We start from the raw sequence: 21,231 nt of genomic DNA on the forward strand, positions 1-21,231 counted from the left end.
GCCGACAAGCTGAGAGCAAAGGAGCTGGCTAGGAGAGGACAAGGGTGAGCTCCTCGCGGCGTCTCTGAAATGACACGACCGGAAGGGTAGAGCTGGACCTCTGGGACGAGCGGGAGGGAGGGGCTGGACAGTGAGGCAGGCATTGGAGAATGACAGCTGACGAGGAGACAAACTTGCAGGAGCTGGACGTGAAGGTGAGGCTGTGGGAAAGCGGAAGGAACCGGGGGATGGGGTGAGGGTCGCGCATGCGCCAGCCCAGCCTCCGCGGCGCCCCTGCGTGCGCGTGCACGAGGGGTCAAAGCGGAAATGGCGCCGCGGGGCCGCGCGTCCGGGCAGCGAGCGGAAGTGGGTGTGAGAGCGGAAGTGGCCGGCTGGAGCCGGGGGCTGGGCGGGGACCGGGCTCGTCGGTGAGGCGGCAGCGGTGGCGGCGGCGGCTCGGCAGGCGGGTTCAGGCTTCGGGGGCCAGGTCGGTCGGGTGGGTGGGCGTCTCCACAGTCAGTGCGTGCGAGGGCGAGCGCGCGCGTCTTCCCCTTCCCTCCCACCCCGGTCCCTCTTCTCCTTTCCCCTGACCTCCTACCCCACCCAACCCCCCTCCTCAGGGGGCAGCAGGGCCGCTCCCTCCGTCCTTTCCTCCCTTACCCACCCTCACCTTCCCTTGTTTTTCCTTCCCCTGCCCGGGGCAGCCGCCGCCATGATCCTGCTGGAGGTGAACAACCGCATCATCGAGGAGACGCTCGCGCTCAAGTTCGAGAACGCGGCCGCCGGGTGAGCGCGCGCCCGGGGCCGGTGGGTGGCGGGGGAGGCAGAGTTGACCCCTGCTAGTCCGCAGTGTCGTTCAGTTCCCCCAGACTTGGAGGGACGAGGTGGGAGACCTGGCCGGGTGTGGGGACGGCCCAGGCGGGGTAAACGTGGGAGGCGACTGGGCGCGGTGGGGTGAGGGGCAGAGATGCGTGGGGAGAGGCTTGGAGGAAGGATGCGGAAGCGGCGAGTGGACCGGAGCGCGCGTGCCAAAGGGCAGGAGACCTGTGGGACATGAGGGCAGCTGGGGCCGGAACTCTGGCCGGAGGATCCCATTGCCTTCTGGAGCGAGCAGGGGACCCCTTATCTCTGTATTCCCCGTCATTGTTCTGAACCCCAAGAAAGCCCGTTTGAGATTGGGTTGGAAGGAGTTTCCAGGAATCCCCAGGACTGGAGGAGGGAAGACGATGCAGGCCCACGTCCCCACCGGCCTTCTCGCTCCCCAGCCCCACCCCCACCCCCACCCCAACGTCTAAAGGAGCTGGAGGCAAGACTGAAAGACCCAGTCGTGCAGCCGGAAAAACGCGACTTGTGTAGTTTCCCTTCCCGAACCCTACTGTTAAGACACACTGGCCATTTTGTTACATATTTCTCAAGCAAAGCTGATAGTCTCCCCATTCACACCCCTCCCTTATCTCTCTTCTGAGGTTCTAATTCTCTCCCCACCCATTTATCTTTTAAACTCTTAATATAAAACCCCTGGTCTGTGATTTTTAATGTGGTAATCCTGGCCCAGGTACACACTTAGAAGCATCCAAAGTCTATAAAGTTCTCAGATAACCTTTATTTATCATTGGCCTTTTTAAAGGTAGGTTAGTACATATTTCTAAGGCAGCCTTCTCTGTGAAACACAAGAATCAGTAGAAAACAGCCTCCTTCCCCGAAGCTGCTTTGCTTTTCTAATATTTAAAACGTGAGCCAAGGATCTGGTTTTAGCTTCTAATTTTCGGTGGCCTGTAGCCAGCCCCTTTGCCTCGTTTCCCTGGGCTTCGCCTCTTGGTTACAGAGTTGAGGAAATAAGTGCAAACCTTCTGGTGAACTGGGAACTAGTCATAAGAAAGAAGTACTTGGAGATCTGCAGATGGGAAAGGGTTGGTGCAGGGGAAATTCTAAAGTGCTCATAATGAACTTGTGGCTTGGAGGCATTAAAAAAAATACTTCTAACCCACTGCTTAAATTGAACAGACTGTGTCTCTTGTCTCTTTTATAGGGTCACAGATTTTATCTGTAAAGTAAAGCATGGCTTTAGTTGAAGTAAGGCTTACAGTAAGCAGTAGCTGCTGTTTCCTGCCAGGGGCTGCAGTTACTTATATTTGAAGCTAACTTGCTTCTTGTCTTCAGTCTCACCAGTTCCTCTGCATTTTAAATGTTTGAGTGAATCAGCTCAGAGTCTTATTTTGGGTGATGGCTGGGTACTTCTTTTGAGCAGTGTAGCACATCGGAGGAAGTTAAATTAACTTCTGCATTTTCACAGCTGAATCTGTTAAGTGCATTCTCGAGTTCAGACTAGCAAAGAATGAGACCTGGGTGGTTATAAGCTGATCTACAAGATAAATGTCTGTTCATTTTCAAGTAGAAGCATGCCTTGTAGTGTAGAAGTACATTCACATCTATTTGTGTATTTGTGATTCCAAAATGAAGCCCATTATCCAGAACATCAGCTCTTTTCCTTTTAAAAAATTAACTCTTAACAAAGTACCGTTTCAGAGGAATTAAAATAGGCACTCAAGTCTGGAAGCATAAGTTAGAACTTCTAAGACATTTCTTAACGAAGTATATGTTATAGCAATGTTGGATATTGGGGCAGGGCAGCAAATTTTGGCTTTTACTGTGGCCTGTCTTCCCTTTGAGATGTGACTTTAAGTGGGCTCAAAACATACTCTGCAGAAAAGAGCTCTGAAGATCTTTGAAGAGACCCTGATAGCAGGCCTAGGAGGTAGGAGGTAGGTGGGATTGCAGATGTAACCGTGGCTTCCTCACACCAGCCACGGTTCTAGTGCTCAGTTGCCCCCACATGTGGCTAGTAGCGGCCATATTTGGACAGAACACATGTAGAACATTTCCACTATTTGCAGAAAGTTCTATTGAACAGCAGTAGCACTGTTGAAGCTACTGAACATGCGAGCATGAGATAGTCTGTGGTATATGCTTCAAAATACAGTTGCAGGAAAATTACTGAGGTTGATTTTTTTTTTTTTAAATGATGCCTCAGACCATCCTGCTGAATGTTGCCTATAACATCCTACTAAGAGTCTAAACTAACTTTGGGTAAAGCAATTGTTAATCTAAACTGTTGAACATTTAGGCATGATCACCTTTTAATTTGGAGGCAGTTCTGAAAAAGCCTAAGATTCATTCCTAACAAATTGCTTTTTATTTTTTCCTACCACACTCCTGGGGAAAATGGCTTATTGGAATGGTTCGTATATCGTCACAAAATGGTAATTATTGGTAAATTGTCTACTCGACATCATACACACTATGAGAATATGCTGATTAAGAAGCCATGCTCAACACTGCAAATAAGCTTGTGCAGGTCTTGTCAACAGCATTGCCTTTTCATTTAGGAATTCTTACCCAGATGCCCAGTTAAAACAGAAATAATCTGGCAAATTAATTTAATTTTTTGTTACTGTATACATACAAGAACCTTTCAGCCTCAGAAGCTAGGCCTGTCAACTTCAAGTCTGGAGTCCAGAATTGAGGAAATGCTGTCAGATGCGAATTGCTGTTGATTTTAAGTGCATGCTGGCTCCTTGCCACAGCTGTGCATATTGTGAGGCTCTGTGGTTGTGTGAGGGGGAGTGAAGCAAGCCGTGCCAGTTGGGGTGGGCAAGGACTGTGGGAGGAGAAATTTGAGAAAGGAATAAATTAAATCTTGCTGATACCTTGTTCTGATTCCTAAATACGCTGCATGTGTCCTCAGAGAGACAGACTGATTTGAAGTGATTTGGAATTGGGACATTGTTTAAACATCTAGAAGAAATGGAATGGTCTGGTTGGTCTTTGTTTTTTTTTTTTTAAGATTTTATTTATTTGAGAGAGAGTGAGAGAGACAAAGAGCACAGGAGGGGGGAGCGGGAGAGGGAGAAGCAGACTCCCTGCTGAGCAGGTAGCCCGATGCGGGACTCGATCCCAGGACTCCAGGATCATGACCTGAGCCGAAGGCAGCCGCTTAACCAACTGAGCCACCCAGGCGCCCGGTCTGGTTGGTCTTTTTACAGGTCATTATAGTTGCACATTGCTGCCTGGCTTCTGACCTCCTCCGCACCGCTTTGTGCATGAAGCTCCAGAGCTATACTCCAAGAAACTGATGACTCCTTAAGGGCAGGATCACTTTGGTCCTCTTTCTTTCCCAGCATCCTCACTGTATGTATAGTTAGCTCAGTAACTATTCTCTTGAAGGAATGGATGAGGCCAGGTGGAATGGATCTTAATTTCTTTAGGTGCTTAATTTATCACTATTCTGATACTGTGTGAATCAGCTTTTAGATCATCTTTGTTCTGCATATTTTGAGATCTGGCTTAGCAGAGAGTAAGGACCACATTTTTTAGTCTTGGCTCAAATAGGTTGATGGGAGCCTTATAGGGGAATTAACTGGAGAGTGATCGAAAACTTTACGGTGAGATAGCCGAATTCAATAATTTCTCTCATTCGGCTCATAGAAGGGGTAAGTAGAAGAGGCACATAAGTGCCCGGATGGGGAATTGGATGCATTCAGGAGTAGAAACTCCAAAATCCTTAATGAGAAAAGAGGAATGGAAAATACAGTTGTCAGGAGTTCTTTAAGGATTTTAAGAATAGCTTTTGAAACCCATCTGAATGAATTGAATGTATTTTAGTGTCTTGTGCTATCCAGTCAGTAACCCTGAGGACTTATCTAGCCGGTTTGCTCTAGGATTCTGGATATCACAACACTGTTCTGTTTCTCCTTACAGTGCTGACCAATTCCTGATTCTGGGAGTTAGCACAATCCCACAACTTCTCCCAACCATGGATGGCTTCAAAGTCTGGTCTCTTCTGACTTCACGTAGAAGAAAAACTAATTCATCGATCACCGTCTATGAATTAGACACTTTGCTCTAAGCTTTGAAATCATAACTTCATTTGATTTCAAAATGTGCCTGTGTGACAGCAGTTCCCATTTACAGCTGAGAAAACTGGGCCTCTTGGGAGTTGTGGAAGGAGTAGACTAATTCATTAAGCACTGTGCAGATACCCTTCACTGGGGACTTCTAACCTTATTTATGATCTGTCACACACACAACATGATATTTGTATGGCACGTTTGAGTAAATGGTCTAGCCTAGAGCTCCTGCTACTGGGTGGCCCTGAGGGCTGTGAGGATCATTATCTCAGCATGTCTGTAACTTAGTCACAAGACACTGGTTGGGAAACTTTCCTGTACGCATGTCATCTCAATTAGTCTTCACAACAACCTTTTAATTTTCATTTTCTAGAAAAGGAACCTGAGGCTCAGCAATATCTGAACAACATTGAGTGTGGTTTGTACAAAGCCAGTAAGTGACAGGACTTGAATTGAACTGTCAGCTCTTAAGGACTTGCTTTTATTGTGATTAAACTCATTCCCAGCATCTGAAACTTTAGCAGATGGTAAAACAAAAAAATAACTTAATCTATTTATCTTTTGGGCTTGTTAAAGTGGTGCCCTTTCCCCCCAGACCAGTCTTATTCCCCTCTAGCTCCATGGTTTTAAACCACAGAAGTAAATAACAAACACCTGGTCTTGGAATTGACACACCATCCTGTTTGGTATATTTCACTCTTGCTATGTTCTGTTTGTTGGGGCACATGACCCACATGACCTCTCAGGAAGACTCCTTTGGACAAATGCTCTCCTTTACAGCCTATCTTCTCTATAACCTATTGTGCAGCCACAAATAGTAAACTAAAATATTAATGGCGGTGATTTGACAAATATTCCCGAGTCAGGCAGCAAACCACTTGGTATAGCTCTTCCTAAGCAACTTCTCCCAGTGGGGATATGTGCTTAGGGAACTTTACAGCCTAGAGAAATTCAGAATTTCAGTTAAAATGTTTATAGGTTGGGGGGGCGCCTGAGTGGCTCAGTCAGTTAAGCTTCCAACCCTTGATCTCGGCTCAGTCGTGATCTCAGGGTCATGAGTTCAAGCCCTGCATTGGACTCCAAAAATTTTTAATGTTTATAGCTTGGAACCCTAAGGTTTTTTATTTATACCTAATTTTTCTCCATCTGTTGAAGTAGGAGAGTGAGGAACTCAGCCCTTCGTTGGCTGAGTTAAAACCTAAGGATTAAAAAAAAAAAAAAAAAAAAGAAAAACCCAGCCACCTACTAAGTGATGCAATATGGACTTTTACAAGCCTCCACCCTGACTTTTTGGCATAGCCACCCTTCCCCAGGAAAATATACTTTGGTGCTCCCTCCCATTGTGCAGCCTCTTCATAATTCATTCAGGTGAGCCCTAGATTAATGTTTGTGCTGCTTCTTCCTTTGCTCTTGGCTTTTTAGAGGTGAGGAATGGTGGTTGGCCATTCATTGTCTTTGTCTCCTGGCTGTAGTTTCAAATGAAAGATCAGAAGCAGTTTAAGTTTTCATCTCACTCTTTTCATCATATTCTGAACTCACTGCTTCTCTGTAAACCCACTCGGTGCTTTCATTCTTAGAGTCTCCCAGAGTGATTCTCCTAAACCACACATGGATGGCTATGATGAAAGAGTAGAGTAGAACTCTGTATGTGACTTATATTGGTTGATTTTTCAGCAGGGCTAACGTACACTTCATAGAAGCCAGTTTCCTGGAACGGTATTGTATAACATCTGCAGCAGCTTTTTAACACTCATAAACCCCCCTGTGTATTCCATTATTTCCCAGCAACCTAGAGGGCAGCTCAGTCATGGTGCCCTTTACAGGTAGGGGAGCGGAAGTAGTAAAAAGATGTACTTGATGTAAAAAGAAGTAAAAAAGATGTACTTCATGGTGAGGTCTTGAGCAAATTAGGCAAGGATAAATGTGGAAATGTGTGTGTCTTGTCTGCTGGTCCATAAAACAAAGTGGAATCATTAGAGTCCTAGGTAGTTAGAGATAAAACCGTGGAGCCTTGGGGCGCCTGGGTGGCTCAGTCATTAAGCATCTGCCTTGGCTCAGGTCATGATCCCAGGGTCCTGGAATCGAGTCCCACATAGGGCTCCCTGCTCAGCAGGAAGCCTGCTTCTCCCTCTCCCACTCCCCCTGCTTGTGTTCCCTCTCTCACTGTCTCTCTCTGTCAAATAAATAAAAAATCTCTAAAACAAAAAACGTGGAGTCTTCCTTTGTTTCCTACCATTGGGCTTTGAGAAGTGGGGAAATCACATAAGGTTGCTTTTCATGGGAGGTTAATTGACCATGATTGTTTATAGCTAGGATGTATGTCATGCCTTCTAGGTAATAACTCCGTAGCATTTATCAAGTAGAAGTTTCTCTTCGAGGCTGAGCAGGGTCTGCACAGAAAGTATCAGGCTGTTGTCATTGCCTTCCAGGATAAGTTTCATATCTGTTCTCTTGCTTTATCTTTAGCAGTTCTATGAGGTCGGTAGGATCACTTGTATTCTCCCATTTTATAGATGAATAAGAGAAAATAAAGGTGTGCAGGTGTTAATTTGTCTGAAAACATGGTCCTGATGAAAAACTAAAGCTGGAAAATTGGTGTCTTGACTGTTGCCAGTGATTTCACAGTGTTACTTTGTGCTATGCTTTCTATGCAGGTGCAGCACAGGAATTTCAAAACAAAACTAGGGTAGAACCAGGCAGAGGGCTTCGTGAAGTAGAGTGTTAAATACTTGGGTGACATTAAGGGAGAGGGAAAGACGTGTAGGAAGACTTAGAGATTGTCTTTGAAATGGTATAGAACTTCCTGTTTTGTTTTATGGCCTGGAATTATCCTTTCATCTTTAGTGAGTTAAAACCATTCTACGTTCTGGGGTGCCTGGGTGGCTCAGTCGTTAAGCGTCTGCCTTCAGCTCAGGTCATGATCCCAGGGTCCTGGGATCGAGTCCCACATCGGGCTCCCTGCTCTGCGGGAAGCCTGCTTCTCCCTCTCCCACCCCCCCTGCTTGTGTTCCTGCTCTCGCTATGTCTCTCTCTGTCAAATAAATAAATAAAATCTTAAAAAAAAAAAAAAAATTCTGCGTTCTGTTTAGCAGCTTTCCTCCTGCATGTACTACCTCCACGTCCATCACTACTGTCCTGTGGGGGAGACATTGATCAGAAGATAGCATTTTGTAGTTCACGTATGCAAATGTGCATATCATAGTCTTAAGGAATTCTGAACTGAAGCTAAGCACCAACCATGACAAAGATTCGACAGCAGCTGGAAAACAAAAACTATCTGTCCTGCTACAAAAAAGTATCCTCCACCTTAAGTGAGCCCAAAGGTTCAGGTACATGAGAAAATGAGTTGTGTTCTCACGTCAGCAGTAAGCATAAGATTGGTCCAGAATGCTTCTATCTGAAATAAAGCTCAGAAGTCTTTGCAAGTCCCCTTGAAGCCAAGCAGCAATACAACTATCTTAACTAAGGGACTTTTCTTTTTGTTTTGCAGTAACAAACCAGAAGCAGTAGAAGTAACATTTGCGGGTAAGTGTCCTTCCTTCAGCCCTGTTAAGAGAAGGCACAATATAAAAATAGAAAACAAAATCATTCCTAAAATAAGTTTTGAGATTTGGGGTACTATCCCTTGATTGTCAAGTCTTTTCGAGGTCTTTGTTTTAGATAATTATTTCATGGATTTATTGAACTGTGTAAAGTTACCTGCTGATATTTTAGAAGTTTGGGCTTACTGTTGTGGTATAAACTCAAGTTTTTTTAATTTGGAAATGCTAAATTACTGTTTTCAGGCAGTCTTCATCTCAGTTTGCCTAGCACTAGAGTAGCGAGAAAACATGGAAAATACTAGAGACCTGTTCAACAAGGCAGAGAGAGGTTACTGCTTTCTATTCCCTGTTAAGAATTAGATATCGAGGCGCCTGGGTGGCTCAGTTGGTTAAGCGACTGCCTTCGGCTCAGGTCATGATCCTGGAGTCCCTGGATCGAGTCCCGCATCGGGCTCCCTGCTTGGCGGGGAGCCTGCTTCTCCCTCTGATCCTCCCCCCTCTCATGTGCTCTCTCTCTCTCATTCTCTCTGTCTCAAATAAATAAAATCTTTAAAAAAAAAAAAAAAAGAATTAGATATCGAGGGGCGCCTGGGTGGCTCATTCGTTAAGCGTCTGCCTTTGGCTCAGGTCATGGTCCCAGGATCCTGGGATCAAGCCCCACATCGGGCTCCCTGCTCCACGGGAAGCCTGCTTCTCCCTCTCCCACTCCCTCTGCTTGTGTTCCCTCTCTCGCTGTGTCTCTCTCTGTCAAATAAATAAATAAAATCTTAAAAAAAAAAAAAAAGAATTAGATATTGATACTACTCACTTGCTGTGTGGACTTTGAGGAGTTAAACAATCACCCTCTATAAGGTGAGGATACTTGACTAGATCTTGGAAGACTTTTTGCAGCTCTGAAGTGCTGTGACTGGAGGCCAGGCACCATCCCTGTCCCCTCCCACTAACTAGCAATGCCATGTCTCCCTAAAGTGATGGCATTCAGCACCTGGCTTCAGGGACTACACAGGGTAAATCCTCTCCGTACTGTAGAAAGACAGAAGCCAAAGAGAGGGGAGGCCTGGATATAGATTAGAAGAAATTTAAGAAATAACCAAATGCAGTGTGGGGCCTTATTTGGATCTTAACTCAAATAAGACAACAGTATTTTAAAACCTTTTTTGGGGGGGGGTAGAATATTTGAACACTTGACTGGATATTTGATAGTAAGAGGTTGTTTTTAAAAATTTAGGCATAGCAATGGTATTGTAGCTGTGTTTTTTAAAAAATCCTTCTTTATCATTGGAGATACATTCTGAAATACTTATGGATGAAATGATGTGATGTCTCAGATTTGCTTTAGAATAAATCGTTGGGAGGGGACGTCTAAATGAAAGAAGGTTGGCCATGTGTTGATAATTGTTGAGGTCACATGGAGGAAACTAGGGGTCCGTTATACGTTATATTGTAGGTTTGTTTAAAATAACATCACAGCAGGGCGCCTGGGTGGCTCAGTTGGTTAAGCGACTGCCTTCGGCTCAGGTCATGATCTTGGAGTCCCGGGACTCTTGGAGTCCCTCATCAGGCTCCTGCTCAGCAGGGAGTCTGCTTCTCCCTCTGACCCTCCCCCCTCTCATGTGCTCTCTCTCTCATTCTCTCTCTTTCAAATAAATAAATAAAAAATCTTTAAAAAAAATAAAATACATCCCAGCAAAAGCTTTTTAAAAAAAATACTTTCAATACCAAGCTGTGATGAAGGTAAGAATAGTTTTGTAATTTTAGAAGAGAGCAAAGAGATAAGTACTTGATAGTTCTATCCCAGTGTTTTTGCTGACTTTCTGCATGGATTTAAAATAAATACCATTCTACTCATATGCCTGCTTCCAAGGAGGACCTCCTTGTGGCCTGTAACAAGGTAGGCAGGTGCTTTGAGATCTTATTTCCCATTCCCAAGTTAAGCAGTTTTATTTACTTTCCTCACAGATTTCGATGGAGTCCTCTATCATATTTCAAATCCTAATGGAGACAAAACAAAAGTGATGGTCAGTATTTCTTTGAAATTCTACAAGGAACTTCAGGCACATGGTGCTGATGAGGTATGTTCCACATCATTTTCCTTGGGACTCTTTATTTCCTCTTCACCTTATTGGCAGCTTGCCACTCCTAGAAGGTCTGTGGCACTGGTCACGCCTACTGGCACTGGCCACTCCGGACAGCTTGCTCACCTAACCAGGGGCTCTTGACCCATAATGATATAAAGAAGCGTGTTTTTCAGAAAAAGCTTTGGAGCTTTGCTTGTTGTTCATTACTCTAGAAAAATAAAGGTGTTCCCTAACCAATGAAAACAAAAACAACTTTAGTTCCCCAAAAATACACCAAAGAATACATTCTTTGACCACTATAAAAATAGCTATCACAGGGCACCTGAGTGGCTCAGTCAGTTAACATCCACCTCTTGATCTCAGCTCAGGTATTGATCTCAGGGTCGTGAGTTCAAGCCCTGCGTTGGGCTCCACATTGTGGAGCCTACTTAAGAAATAGCTATCTCAAGATAGATGGGTTTCATTCTATTTCTATAATATTGTGAAGCAGGTATACAGCTCTGGCCTTTAAAGTTTATGGTCTTAATTTCTCATTCTGGAAATTTAAGCGCAAATCTGCCCTTTAAATTTTTTGATTTAAACTTCTTTAGAGCTGGCCGCTTTAAGTTTCTCTTCGTCCCTATGACTACCTTTGGGGAAGTGAGAAAGGCTGTCCATGTATTTTGAAATTCTTGATGGCCATGCCTCATTCACGGGCTTCTTTCTAGAGCTAAAGTAGCAGGTTTGGTTCCTGTTGAACTGTATTTGCTCTGGGGAGAGCCATTTATGGAAGAAAGAAAATGCTGTTACACTAGTGTGCACACGTTGTGGTTGGGTCTCAAAGCAGGAAGTATGACTCAGTTCCTGAATCAGTTTTCAGCTATCTTTTAGTTTTAACAAGCTAGGTTCTCCTTAATGCGGTGAATGAAGATACGGCTATTTCTATTTTCTTTCTGATAAAGAGCAGTAGCTTTTGAAATATTTAAAATTTATGCAATGAAAAGGCTGTTTGCAATAAAAAAAAGATCAAAATCCATCTCAATGATATTTTGGTATTAAAACCAAAACTGATATTAAATACAGTCCCAAGAGCCATAGGCAGTCGTTTTTCTTAGTTATTCGTAAGCAGTTGATCTGTCCCAGCAATTCAAGGGAAGAGCCAAAACTTTTTCTCATTTGCCTCATAAGTTCAATGGAAGAAGAGATGTGTAGAGAATTTGTATTCGGGGTGATTTTATCTGAAAGAAAAGCTTCAGGAGGAAGACCTCGTCTCATAAAACATATGAAGGATCATTCTATAAAAGTTAGTGGCCGACTCCCTTTACCAGATTAACAAAAGGGAACAAGTGACCGTTAAAGTGGCCCCGCTTTTGATTAACCATAAAATGACTACCTGAAAAGAATTGTTAAAGCTTTGAACAGACAACTCAAAATTGTGTAATCATTCTCCCCAGACAGTCCTCTCTCTTTAAGATGCAGGCACAATGATAATAATAATCTTTGGAAGTGAAAGAAAGCGTTAAAGCTAGATTTCTTAAATCTTTCCAGTCTGTGCCTTCTGCACACTGGAACTCCACAACACAGTGCTATTCTTGTAGCTCCCACAGGGTCAACCACCCAACCCCACCCGCCCAAGTGGGTGGAGCAAGTAACACTCACAGTTTTGGAGCAGAGTACACAGTAAATGGCTCTCTGGGTTGGTTAAACAGTGACCAGCCTGTGATAACCAGAGGAAGCTTGCTACTTTGCCCAGGCCCTTTTTCAAGGCAGAAAGCCCCTGCTGCTAGGGTGGGAAAGTCTAATGGTGAGGACTGATGGGGTGCCTCCACCTATCTCCTGGTGTCAGGTTGGAAGAGGGGGGCACTCAGTAGAAAAGTGAATCGTGGTTAAACGTGCAAGTGATATCAACAGGGAAGCGTTGGCTGGTTTTGCCAAGTGGAAGGAGCAGAGGAGTTAAACAGGGTATGTTTGGCTCTAAGAACCTTTCAGATCTCAGAATATTAAGCTTGGAATTAAACTAAATCTTAGGAGCTATGTTTTTTTCTTCCACATCGAATTTCCCCTTCCTCCAAGTACCCACAGGACACACGGTGCAGTACTGCAGCTCAGAGATTCCATGCTAGTTAAAATTCTTCTGGGATATGCCTGTTACTCCCCCCACCGCAAGAGTCTTTAGGAGAAGTAGTATATGATGCACCTAAAGGTGAGCGCTCTCTGTGCCACCAACAAACTCTGTGACCTTAACCGCTCCCTTCAGTTCCTCTTCTGTAAACGAGATAACCTTACAGTGGCTGTATGGTCACCAGGTCGGAACTGCATGTGGCATTACTTGTCATTTGCCTATATACAGACGAGTGTGCTCACAGTCGGGCGTTGAGGTCTGTTCTGTTTTCATAGTTTGCAGATAGAGAATTTCTTCCAGCTATCGGAAAGTGGTAAAATAAATATGTGGAATATTAAAGAGTATTTAAGAACAGAAAGGAAAGAACCTCACCATGTGGTAATTTTTTCAAACAGGACGTAAAATACATGGTTTGCTGCTGCGCTTTTTTTTTTTTTTTTAATATCTAGAGGGTACATGGAAAGTAAGATTAGGAAAAAAACCTCAATATTCACTCAGCTCTATTTATTGCCAGCCCCCATATGCAGGCATGAGTGGGTGCAGAGACCAGAGCCTGCTCACATGGGAGCTCCCTTCTAGGACTACCTGCCTTTAGCACTGCTTTTCTCTGGCTGATGGAATCCTGTAAAACCTGCATGTGTAACTCTTACAATTAAAACAAAAGTTAATGCTTTTGTTCACTTTTAATTTGGTAACTTGTCATAGATTAAGTGTCCTTTTTTTTTTGATATCCTAGAAAATTCCAGAGGATCATTAGTGTGTTTGTGGTGAGATAGTGTTGAGAAATTGACTAAATGTCTAGAGACAAAACCCTGCAGCCTGTTGTACTAATCTTAAATATACTGTTACATACATGGACCTCCGTTTTCCCTTGTGGAATAGTGACGACACCTTCCCTCCCTAAGTATGTTTTTAATGAGGTTTGAGAATAAGCCATGTCTGGGACACCTGAGTGGCTCAGTTGTTGAGCGTCTGCCTTCAGCTCAGGTCATGATCCCAGCGTCCTGGGATCCAGCCCACATCAGGCTCTCCCCTCCGCAGGAGGCCTGCTTCTCCGTCTCCCACTCCCCCTGCTTGTGTTACCTTCTCTCCCTGTCTCTCTGTCAAATAAATAAAATCTTAAAAAAAAAAAAAAGAAGCCATGTCTGTTTTGCCTCTTAAACAAGACTACTAAATACCAAAAAGTTATTAAGTTCTGATGGCTCTAATGTTTATTTTTTTCTATCATCCGATAGCTGCTTTTTTCTACTGCTTAATGTAGCCTATATAACATGTAAGTCTGAACTAGTCCTTCCAAAAGGTTTGTTTCTTACAACTGTCAGCCTAGGAACAGTTTCCACCGGGTAAAGCAGTCGCTCTGACAGAGAAATAGGAAGGTGTATAAAGGGTTCTTGTTTTATCATTTACTCCCCAAAGCTGGAGAGTAGCCAGCAGTAAGTATTGGTTTGAGGGGAGGGACATTTAGAGAGTACAGCTTTCTGTGGACCCACCAGTATAAATAAATGGCTGTGGTTCAGTGATCTCTTGTCTTTTGTCATAAAACTGATGATGAGCTAAATAATTCTAAGGCTTGCAAGATAAGCAGGCTAACTAGAATCTGTTCCCAGCAATTCTGGCTTTATCTCTTCACTCACCTGGGTTACTGGTTCGGCCTGTACTTAGTTGGTAACTAACATAATCTACTCTCACTTGGGTTTAACATCCTTTTGCACTCTTGAAAACAAAAATGATTGTGTGCAAATATGCGATATACAGGAGGAGAACAGAGAACATACAAAGGGTGTGACCAGGTCCTAAAAGATGAGCTTGATTGAAAAACACATCCTAGATTAACCTTTTGGATTTTTTTTTTTAAGCAAGGTTTTGTGGGGTTTTTTAAAGATTTTATTTATTTATTTGAAAGCGAGAGACAGCATGAGTAGGAGGCAGAGGGAGAAACAGACCCCCTGCTGAACAGGGCTCGATCCTAGGACCCTGAGATCATGTACTGAGCCGAAGGTAGATGCTTAACTGAGCCACCGAGGTGCCCCTAACCTTTTGGATTTAATCTCAATTCCATGAGTGACTTGCTTGGGAACTCAGATATATCTGCTTCCCCTTGTGTATTCAGTGTCCCATCCACCAAATGAAAAATTCTGTCTTAGAAGAAGCGTGGCAAATACAGTGCTTTAAAAATAATGACATTATCGGCCGCGTGGGTGGCTCAGTTGGTTAAGCGACTGCCTTCGGCTCAGGTCATGATCCCAGGGCCCTGGGATCGAGTCCCATCCCCTGCTCAGCGGGGAGCCTGCTTCTCTCTCTGCCTCTGCCTGCCACTCCCCCTGCTTGTGCTCTTTCTCTCTGTCAAATAAATAAAATCTTTTAAAAAATAAAAATAAAAAAATAATGACATTATCATGACCTTTGGATTAACATTTGTTTTTGTATTTTCTAGTTATTAAAGAGGGTGTACGGGAGTTTCTTGGTAAATCCCGAATCAGGTATGTAGTAATATGAGCAACTGTGGAGTGACATGGAAAGAGACCTGTCATGTTTGTACTCTGCTATTTTTTAACCAAAGCATTTCGTTTAAATATTGTTCATTTTACAAATATTTCTGCCTGAGCCCAGTTCGCACTTCAACCCTCTCCATAAAAATAGTTTTTAAGGGGCTTTACTTTGTCCAGTAGTGGTACACGGTGTGGTTTGCAGAACTGATGTGTGTCATTTTTAACACTTACGTGGTGGAGCCAAGTAACTTGCAACCAGTGAGCCACTTTTGTTTGCTCGTGGTGATTAAAATGCCTTTTGAGACTGAGCAAACACTGGTTTTCACCCTAGCCCCTAGTAGTACCATTTTCTGTACTCTGCACTTTTGGAGAAGGAAACACAACTATTCTCACATATTCAAGGAACAAAAATTTCAGCCCCCCTTTTAACCCATTCTTGTAATAAAGAATAAATAGCCTCTTTGCAGCCAGAGGAATTGAAAAACACCATGGCCTTCCTTGATTACAACAGCTACGTTCCTACTGCTTTACAGGAAATTTAAAGCAGAAAAACTGAACACTGTTTTCATCTCTGTGAATAAGTGGTAGCCTCAAATTCTGAAGCATTTAGCTGGGCCCCCTGATGAGGACCAAGGGGTTAAGTTCCTTTGAACATAATATTACTAGCATTTGGTCCTGTGGTACTTTGATTAGCAAATTGTTCTAAGAAGGAAGTACATCTGTCTTTTCACAGCTGTTACTTTTGCTAGCTTATTTCCTCCCCCAACCCTTGTGTGGTTTTTGTGTGCTTATTTGTTTTCATTTTTATAAAGTGACATGCCTCACCAGTCCCAATAGAAGACCTTCCCCTGTCTTCTGTATGCTGTGGAAACAAAATACCAAATACAGAAAGAGGTCTTTGGGATGTAACTTGTTACTAGGAGTACTGTAGGTGGGAGCATTGACTGCAGTCCATAAAGAATACTAGAATGTGTTCATCCCCAAATTGATGGTAAAAGTATATCGAGAAATAAAAACCAAAAAATAAATAACACTAGGCTTTAAGGGGAATCAGGAATTTCAGAGAGAGAAGAAGGAAGAAAGAAACAGAACTAGAACAGAAAAAATTGTGTTGGAACTCTTGGGCATGCTTGACCCAGCTCATATCCTACAATCTATCAGAACCACTGGAGTGCTTATGTTTCTGTCCCTGGGCCTTTTCTTCCACTTCCTGCTAAAAGCACAGGCCATTGCCAGATTGCAGACCTTGTGTTCATACAAGTGCAAAGTATAAAAACATGTGAAAGTAGTGTGTCTCCTCCTGTTTTTCTGTGGCTTTGTCTGGGCAAGTTGTCCAGGCCATACTAGATTTTTACTTTTAATCTGTCCTCAGTATGTTTCTCTTTATCATATCAAAGCCTTACTTAGAGTCTGACTTTAGCTATAGTTTTACTTAGTTTTATTGGCTTCTTAAAACTAACAAACCTCAACTATATATTTTCGTTTTCTGTCTAATCTTTAATCCTGTAGTCTGTTTGCCTATCTGGTTTTCAGGTACCCAAAATGGAATGATGATTGGTATTACATAATATTGGAGTGCCAAAATTATGTTAGCACAATCTAGAACAGAGATTTAGATAGCCCATGTTCTCCGTGAAGATCAATCCAACAAAAAACAGACCTCAGGAATGCTCTTGGGGAAAAATTAAACAGTGACAAAGTATAAATGTTTAAGATATTCCATACAGGGGTGCCTGGGTGGCTCAGTCATTAGGCGTCTGCCTTCGGCTCAGGTCATGATTCCAGGTCCTGAGATCGAGCCCCACATCGGGCTCCCTGCTCGGCGGGAAGCCTGCTTCTCCCTCTCCCACTCCCCCTGCTTGTATTCCCTCTCTTGCTGTGTCTCTCTCTGTCAAATAAATAAATAAAATCTTTAAAAAATAATAATAAATAAATTTTTTAAAAAAAGATATTCCATACAATTCTGGTAAAATTATTCCCAGCAGTTACCTAGACTATGAAATGATCCTCAGTGATGTACAGATACTCTTGCAAAGCCACCTCTAGGCTTTTTGGCATGTATTAATTGTTTGATTAACTAATCAGTTGTCCTAACCGTGTTTGCTGGAACTCGTACTCGACATGCAGTGGTCAGCAGACTTGGCTTCGGGTCCCATTTATTGATGACCTACTGTGTTCCAGGCACTTTAAAATACTTAAACGCTCTCTAAATTTTCCCAAGGGCCTCCCCCATTTCACCACCCTTTTTAAATAAGATGCAGGAATTATAGAGGTTAGATAGTTTGTCCAAGGTCACAAAGTGGCAATGCCAGGATTTGGACCCAGTTCTATTCAACTCAGAATAGAGTTGCTTACACCTCTATATCATGCTGCATTTAGCATGGCACTCTGCTCCTTTGAACTTGTTTTCCCTCTAAAATGGGAATAACCATATCTGACTTGCCTACTTCAAAGAATTCTTACAGAGATCAAATGAAGTAAAATATTTTAAAACACTGTGAAATTTTTATAGCATTTACACGTAAAAGCTACTGGGGAAGTATACACACTATACACACACACGCGCGCACACATTTTTTAGATTTGTCCATACCTTGCCTCCTACCACAAAGGGTTTGTGATGGTATGTAAGGGGTTTTTGGGGGGTTTTTTTAATCAAAAAGCTACCCAGCTGCTGACTTATGTTAGCACTTGGCAGTTAAACCATCAGAGGAAAATCTGTAACTCCTATTATTATAGCTTGATAGCATACACAAGTGCCCCCTTCACTACTGTGTCTAGAACACTAAATTTCTACTTAAAGTTCCTGGATTATGGCTTCTTCCTATTCCTTATTTGTAATCAGTCATCTTTGATATTGATTCAAATTTTTGCATAGCATTTGTTAATTAGCTACATATATATTTACAGTGGTTTTATAAGAATTAAAGTTTTATCTTACCTCATTTGCCATTTGAGGCAGATGAGAATGGATAGCAATCTACCTCGGTTAAAAGTATGGACACTGACACAAAATAAAATGTCATTAGAACCTGCAAAGTTTTTTGGTTTTGTTGCTAATATAACCATTGTTTTTTTTGTTTTTTGATTTTTTTCCCCTCTCCAGGGTACAATGTCTCTTTGCTATATGACCTTGAAAATCTGCCGGCATCCAAGGATTCCATTGTGCATCAGGCTGGCATGTTGAAACGAAATTGTTTTGCCTCTGTCTTTGAGAAATATTTCCAATTCCAAGAAGAGGGCAAGGAAGGCGAGAACAGGGCAGTTATCCATTATAGGGATGATGAGACCATGTGAGTATAGAACTTGGTCCTAAAGCCTGGGTGTGGCTGTTAACATGCCCTTACTGAAAGATACACAGTTAAGTCAGACCTTAAGCTCTATTGTGTGAATCTCCCTAACATGTCTTTCTCATAAAATTCTTTAAGCCAGGATGTAGATGACAGAGGAGAAAAGGGGGCCCTTTCTGCTGGTCTCCAGATACCAGAAGTTGGCAAAAGATGAAAGGGGAATCCAGTGCTTTCCTTTAAGGCACCACTATTGAAGGTCCCCTTCAGTCATACAGCCTGGGTAACGAGGAGGGAGAGGGGACTGTGCATTCTGTGTGTTTGCAACTCTTGAATCCTCTACATAGTAGGACTCTCCTAGTATATAAAGAAATTTTTTAAAGTGAAGTTCTGAGAGTTAGTGACCCCAGATTCCATGTCCTACCACACAGACAAGTCAGTACCAGCTACTCAGGGTGATTTTCCTCTCCTGCCTCAGGGCATGCATGTGTTATACTGACTTTGTTGGTCATACATACTGAGTCTCCCTTGGCTGCCTTGTTTTATGAACTAAGAGATTTAGGACTTTACCCACCTACTTCACTTTGGAGATCGAGTTCTTGACAAAGTCTCATGCTGATTCTGTACTTCTTACCTCATGGGTTTTGTTCCCCTCAGGTACGTTGAATCTAAAAAGGACAGAGTCACAGTAGTCTTCAGCACAGTGTTCAAGGATGATGACGATGTGGTCATTGGAAAAGTGTTCATGCAGGTACGGATAGGACATCTTGTGGGGGGACACGATGGTGGTGGTTTATACCTTGGCACTGAAGCGCACCATGAGCGTAGAAGAGAGAACTGGCCACTCTGAGGGTGCCGGCACTTGTTGAAGATCTCATTAAACAGCTCCCGCCAGACTCACTGCGTGTAGTTTTTCCTTAGTGCCTTTAGCCTTTTGCAGGACTGGATTGGACTGGAGAGTGAATTGAGGATTAAACATACTAATGGTATGACTGAGTTTTAAGCACCCTTGCTGCCATAGGGTCTTCGATTTAAAGCTTAGTCATGTTTCCTACCCTTCCTGCAGTTTCTGGCAAGGTCCATTCTTGGCTTGATTTAGTACTGAAGTCTTCTCAGAACAGAATCTCTAGAAAATTCCTAAGTAGTAGATAATATATCAGTTAGGGTAGAGTCGTTGAGCGGACAGTGAGGCAGATTGGCCGGAGTTTGCCTGAGGTCATCATAGAGCGCCTCCTTCAGAAGCAGCTCACCTACCAAGAAGAGGAACGGGGCTTAGTGGGACATTTTGTCATTGGATTTTGGTACAGTTGGACTCCAGGTTGATACAATACCCCGTTGTGGTAGTGTCATGCTGTCTGCTAACCAGTTGCTGGCGCTAAGATGAGAGCTTGTCGTTGAAGTGATAACCAGGCTGATTTCTTCCCAGATGGCTCAGCATTCAATATCTAGTACAGTGGGTAAATTTTCCAACACCTTTTGTACGTTCATTGTGTTGCTTGGCAGGATGAAGAGATTTAAGAATTCCGGGACAGAATCTTTTTTGCTACATGGAGTTGAAAAATGGTTGTGCTTAATGTAGTGAGGATATTTTATGGGTATCCTCTCTCAGCGGCTAGGAAAATACTCAAAAGTGAGAGCCTCCATTTCATCCATCTCTAGTGGCTTTTTGTGTTTAGTCTAATTAATCAGAAACTCTAATTTTGGAGTCACAATGCAGAAAAATTAGGATATTGACACTTTGAGCATTTGAGAGTACTAAACTTTGAGAGAGAGAGAGTGTGTGTGTATACACACAGATCTATAGACCTATATCTTGGGTCCTAAATGTAAGCTTCCAGACAGGAATTTCATCTGTTTTTAGGCAGAAATGACAGGGGAATTAAATGCAGTAGCTTAGAAATTGGGCTGAATCCAGACTGACAAACTAATTTTAAAAGCTATGAAGTATATATTTAGATTTGGCTCGTTTTTTACCAGTCTTGTTCCATTTTATGCTTTAAACAGACCGTATCTTGGAAAGCTTACAGGAGATTTGTTCCTTAGGAGAGTATTGTGTATTTTTTTGCATATGAATTTAAACTCCTCCCTCAAAATACATGCAGTAGGGCACTGGTCTAAAAGGGAAAAGCAAGTCTCTGCATTTTTGCACTGACAGTGTCTCTAGTTAGTGACTGGACTGGCACCATGCAGCCCCAGCTGGTGTCCCGGGCTGTGAAAAGGCTGTGCTCGGGAAGCCATCTGCCTTGCCTCCTTCTCCACGGAGTCGAAGGCTGGGGCAATTTATTTGAAATGCCCTTAGAAACCTGGGCTTATTTTGTTAGATTTTACTCCAAAATAAATCATCTGACACTTTTCCTGGACTTCGTTATTTTAAATTCCTAGAACAGTGGATGCCTAGCACAGAATGCTGGGACCCAGGGACAGTTTGAAGTTCCTCCACGTCACGGACTTGCTTGCTGTGGGCCTTTATGGGTTTTCCCCTCCCGGCGTGGACCTCCAGTTTGGTCAGAACACGATTCCTGCTTTGGCAGTCAGCAGGCCAACTCTGAGGGATGCTTCCTGCCTTTGGGAAAAAGACGGAGTTTCCATTCCCCACTCACATGGATATTTTAGTGTTTGCCTTTGGTGCATTATCTTTGTCAGCATGCAAGCTGAGCACTAGAGAAAGTCTGGTAGATACCATGTCACTGCTCATTCTGTGAAAAGCCTTAGGAACAATACAATTTTGGAGATTATAGAGTATGGTGAACTAGAATATTTTTCATATTTTTAGATCTTAACGTCCGCCCCATAACCAAGAAAAGTTAAACAGAGACCACTGGTTTCTGTATGTTCAGGGACAAGACAC

The 21,231-nt window shown here is 43.1% G+C and overlaps 1 protein-coding gene across 2 annotated transcripts in view; it reads left to right on the plus strand.

Moving 5' to 3' along the window:
* Positions 1 to 320: 320 nt before the first annotated feature.
* Positions 321 to 21,231, plus strand: part of ARPC2 (actin related protein 2/3 complex subunit 2) — a 29,549-nt gene continuing 8,638 nt past the window's right edge. The window contains exons 1-7 of one of the 2 annotated variants that reach the window (XM_064587042.1): positions 321 to 466; positions 684 to 765; positions 8,377 to 8,411; positions 10,388 to 10,500; positions 15,042 to 15,087; positions 18,203 to 18,389; positions 19,041 to 19,134. In XM_064587042.1, coding sequence (XP_064443112.1) covers positions 692 to 765; positions 8,377 to 8,411; positions 10,388 to 10,500; positions 15,042 to 15,087; positions 18,203 to 18,389; positions 19,041 to 19,134 — 549 coding nt within the window. In that variant the 5' untranslated portion in view covers positions 321 to 466; positions 684 to 691. The remainder of the gene's footprint in view (positions 467 to 683; positions 766 to 8,376; positions 8,412 to 10,387; positions 10,501 to 15,041; positions 15,088 to 18,202; positions 18,390 to 19,040; positions 19,135 to 21,231) is intronic. The other variant, XM_045868015.2, reaches the window with a different exon arrangement.

This window comes from Mirounga angustirostris, unplaced genomic scaffold (assembly GCF_029215605.1).
Source record: "Mirounga angustirostris isolate CCGP_5_RB_7025 unplaced genomic scaffold, mMirAng1.0.hap1 SCAF_3, whole genome shotgun sequence".
NCBI classification, from domain to species: Eukaryota; Metazoa; Chordata; class Mammalia; order Carnivora; family Phocidae; genus Mirounga; species Mirounga angustirostris.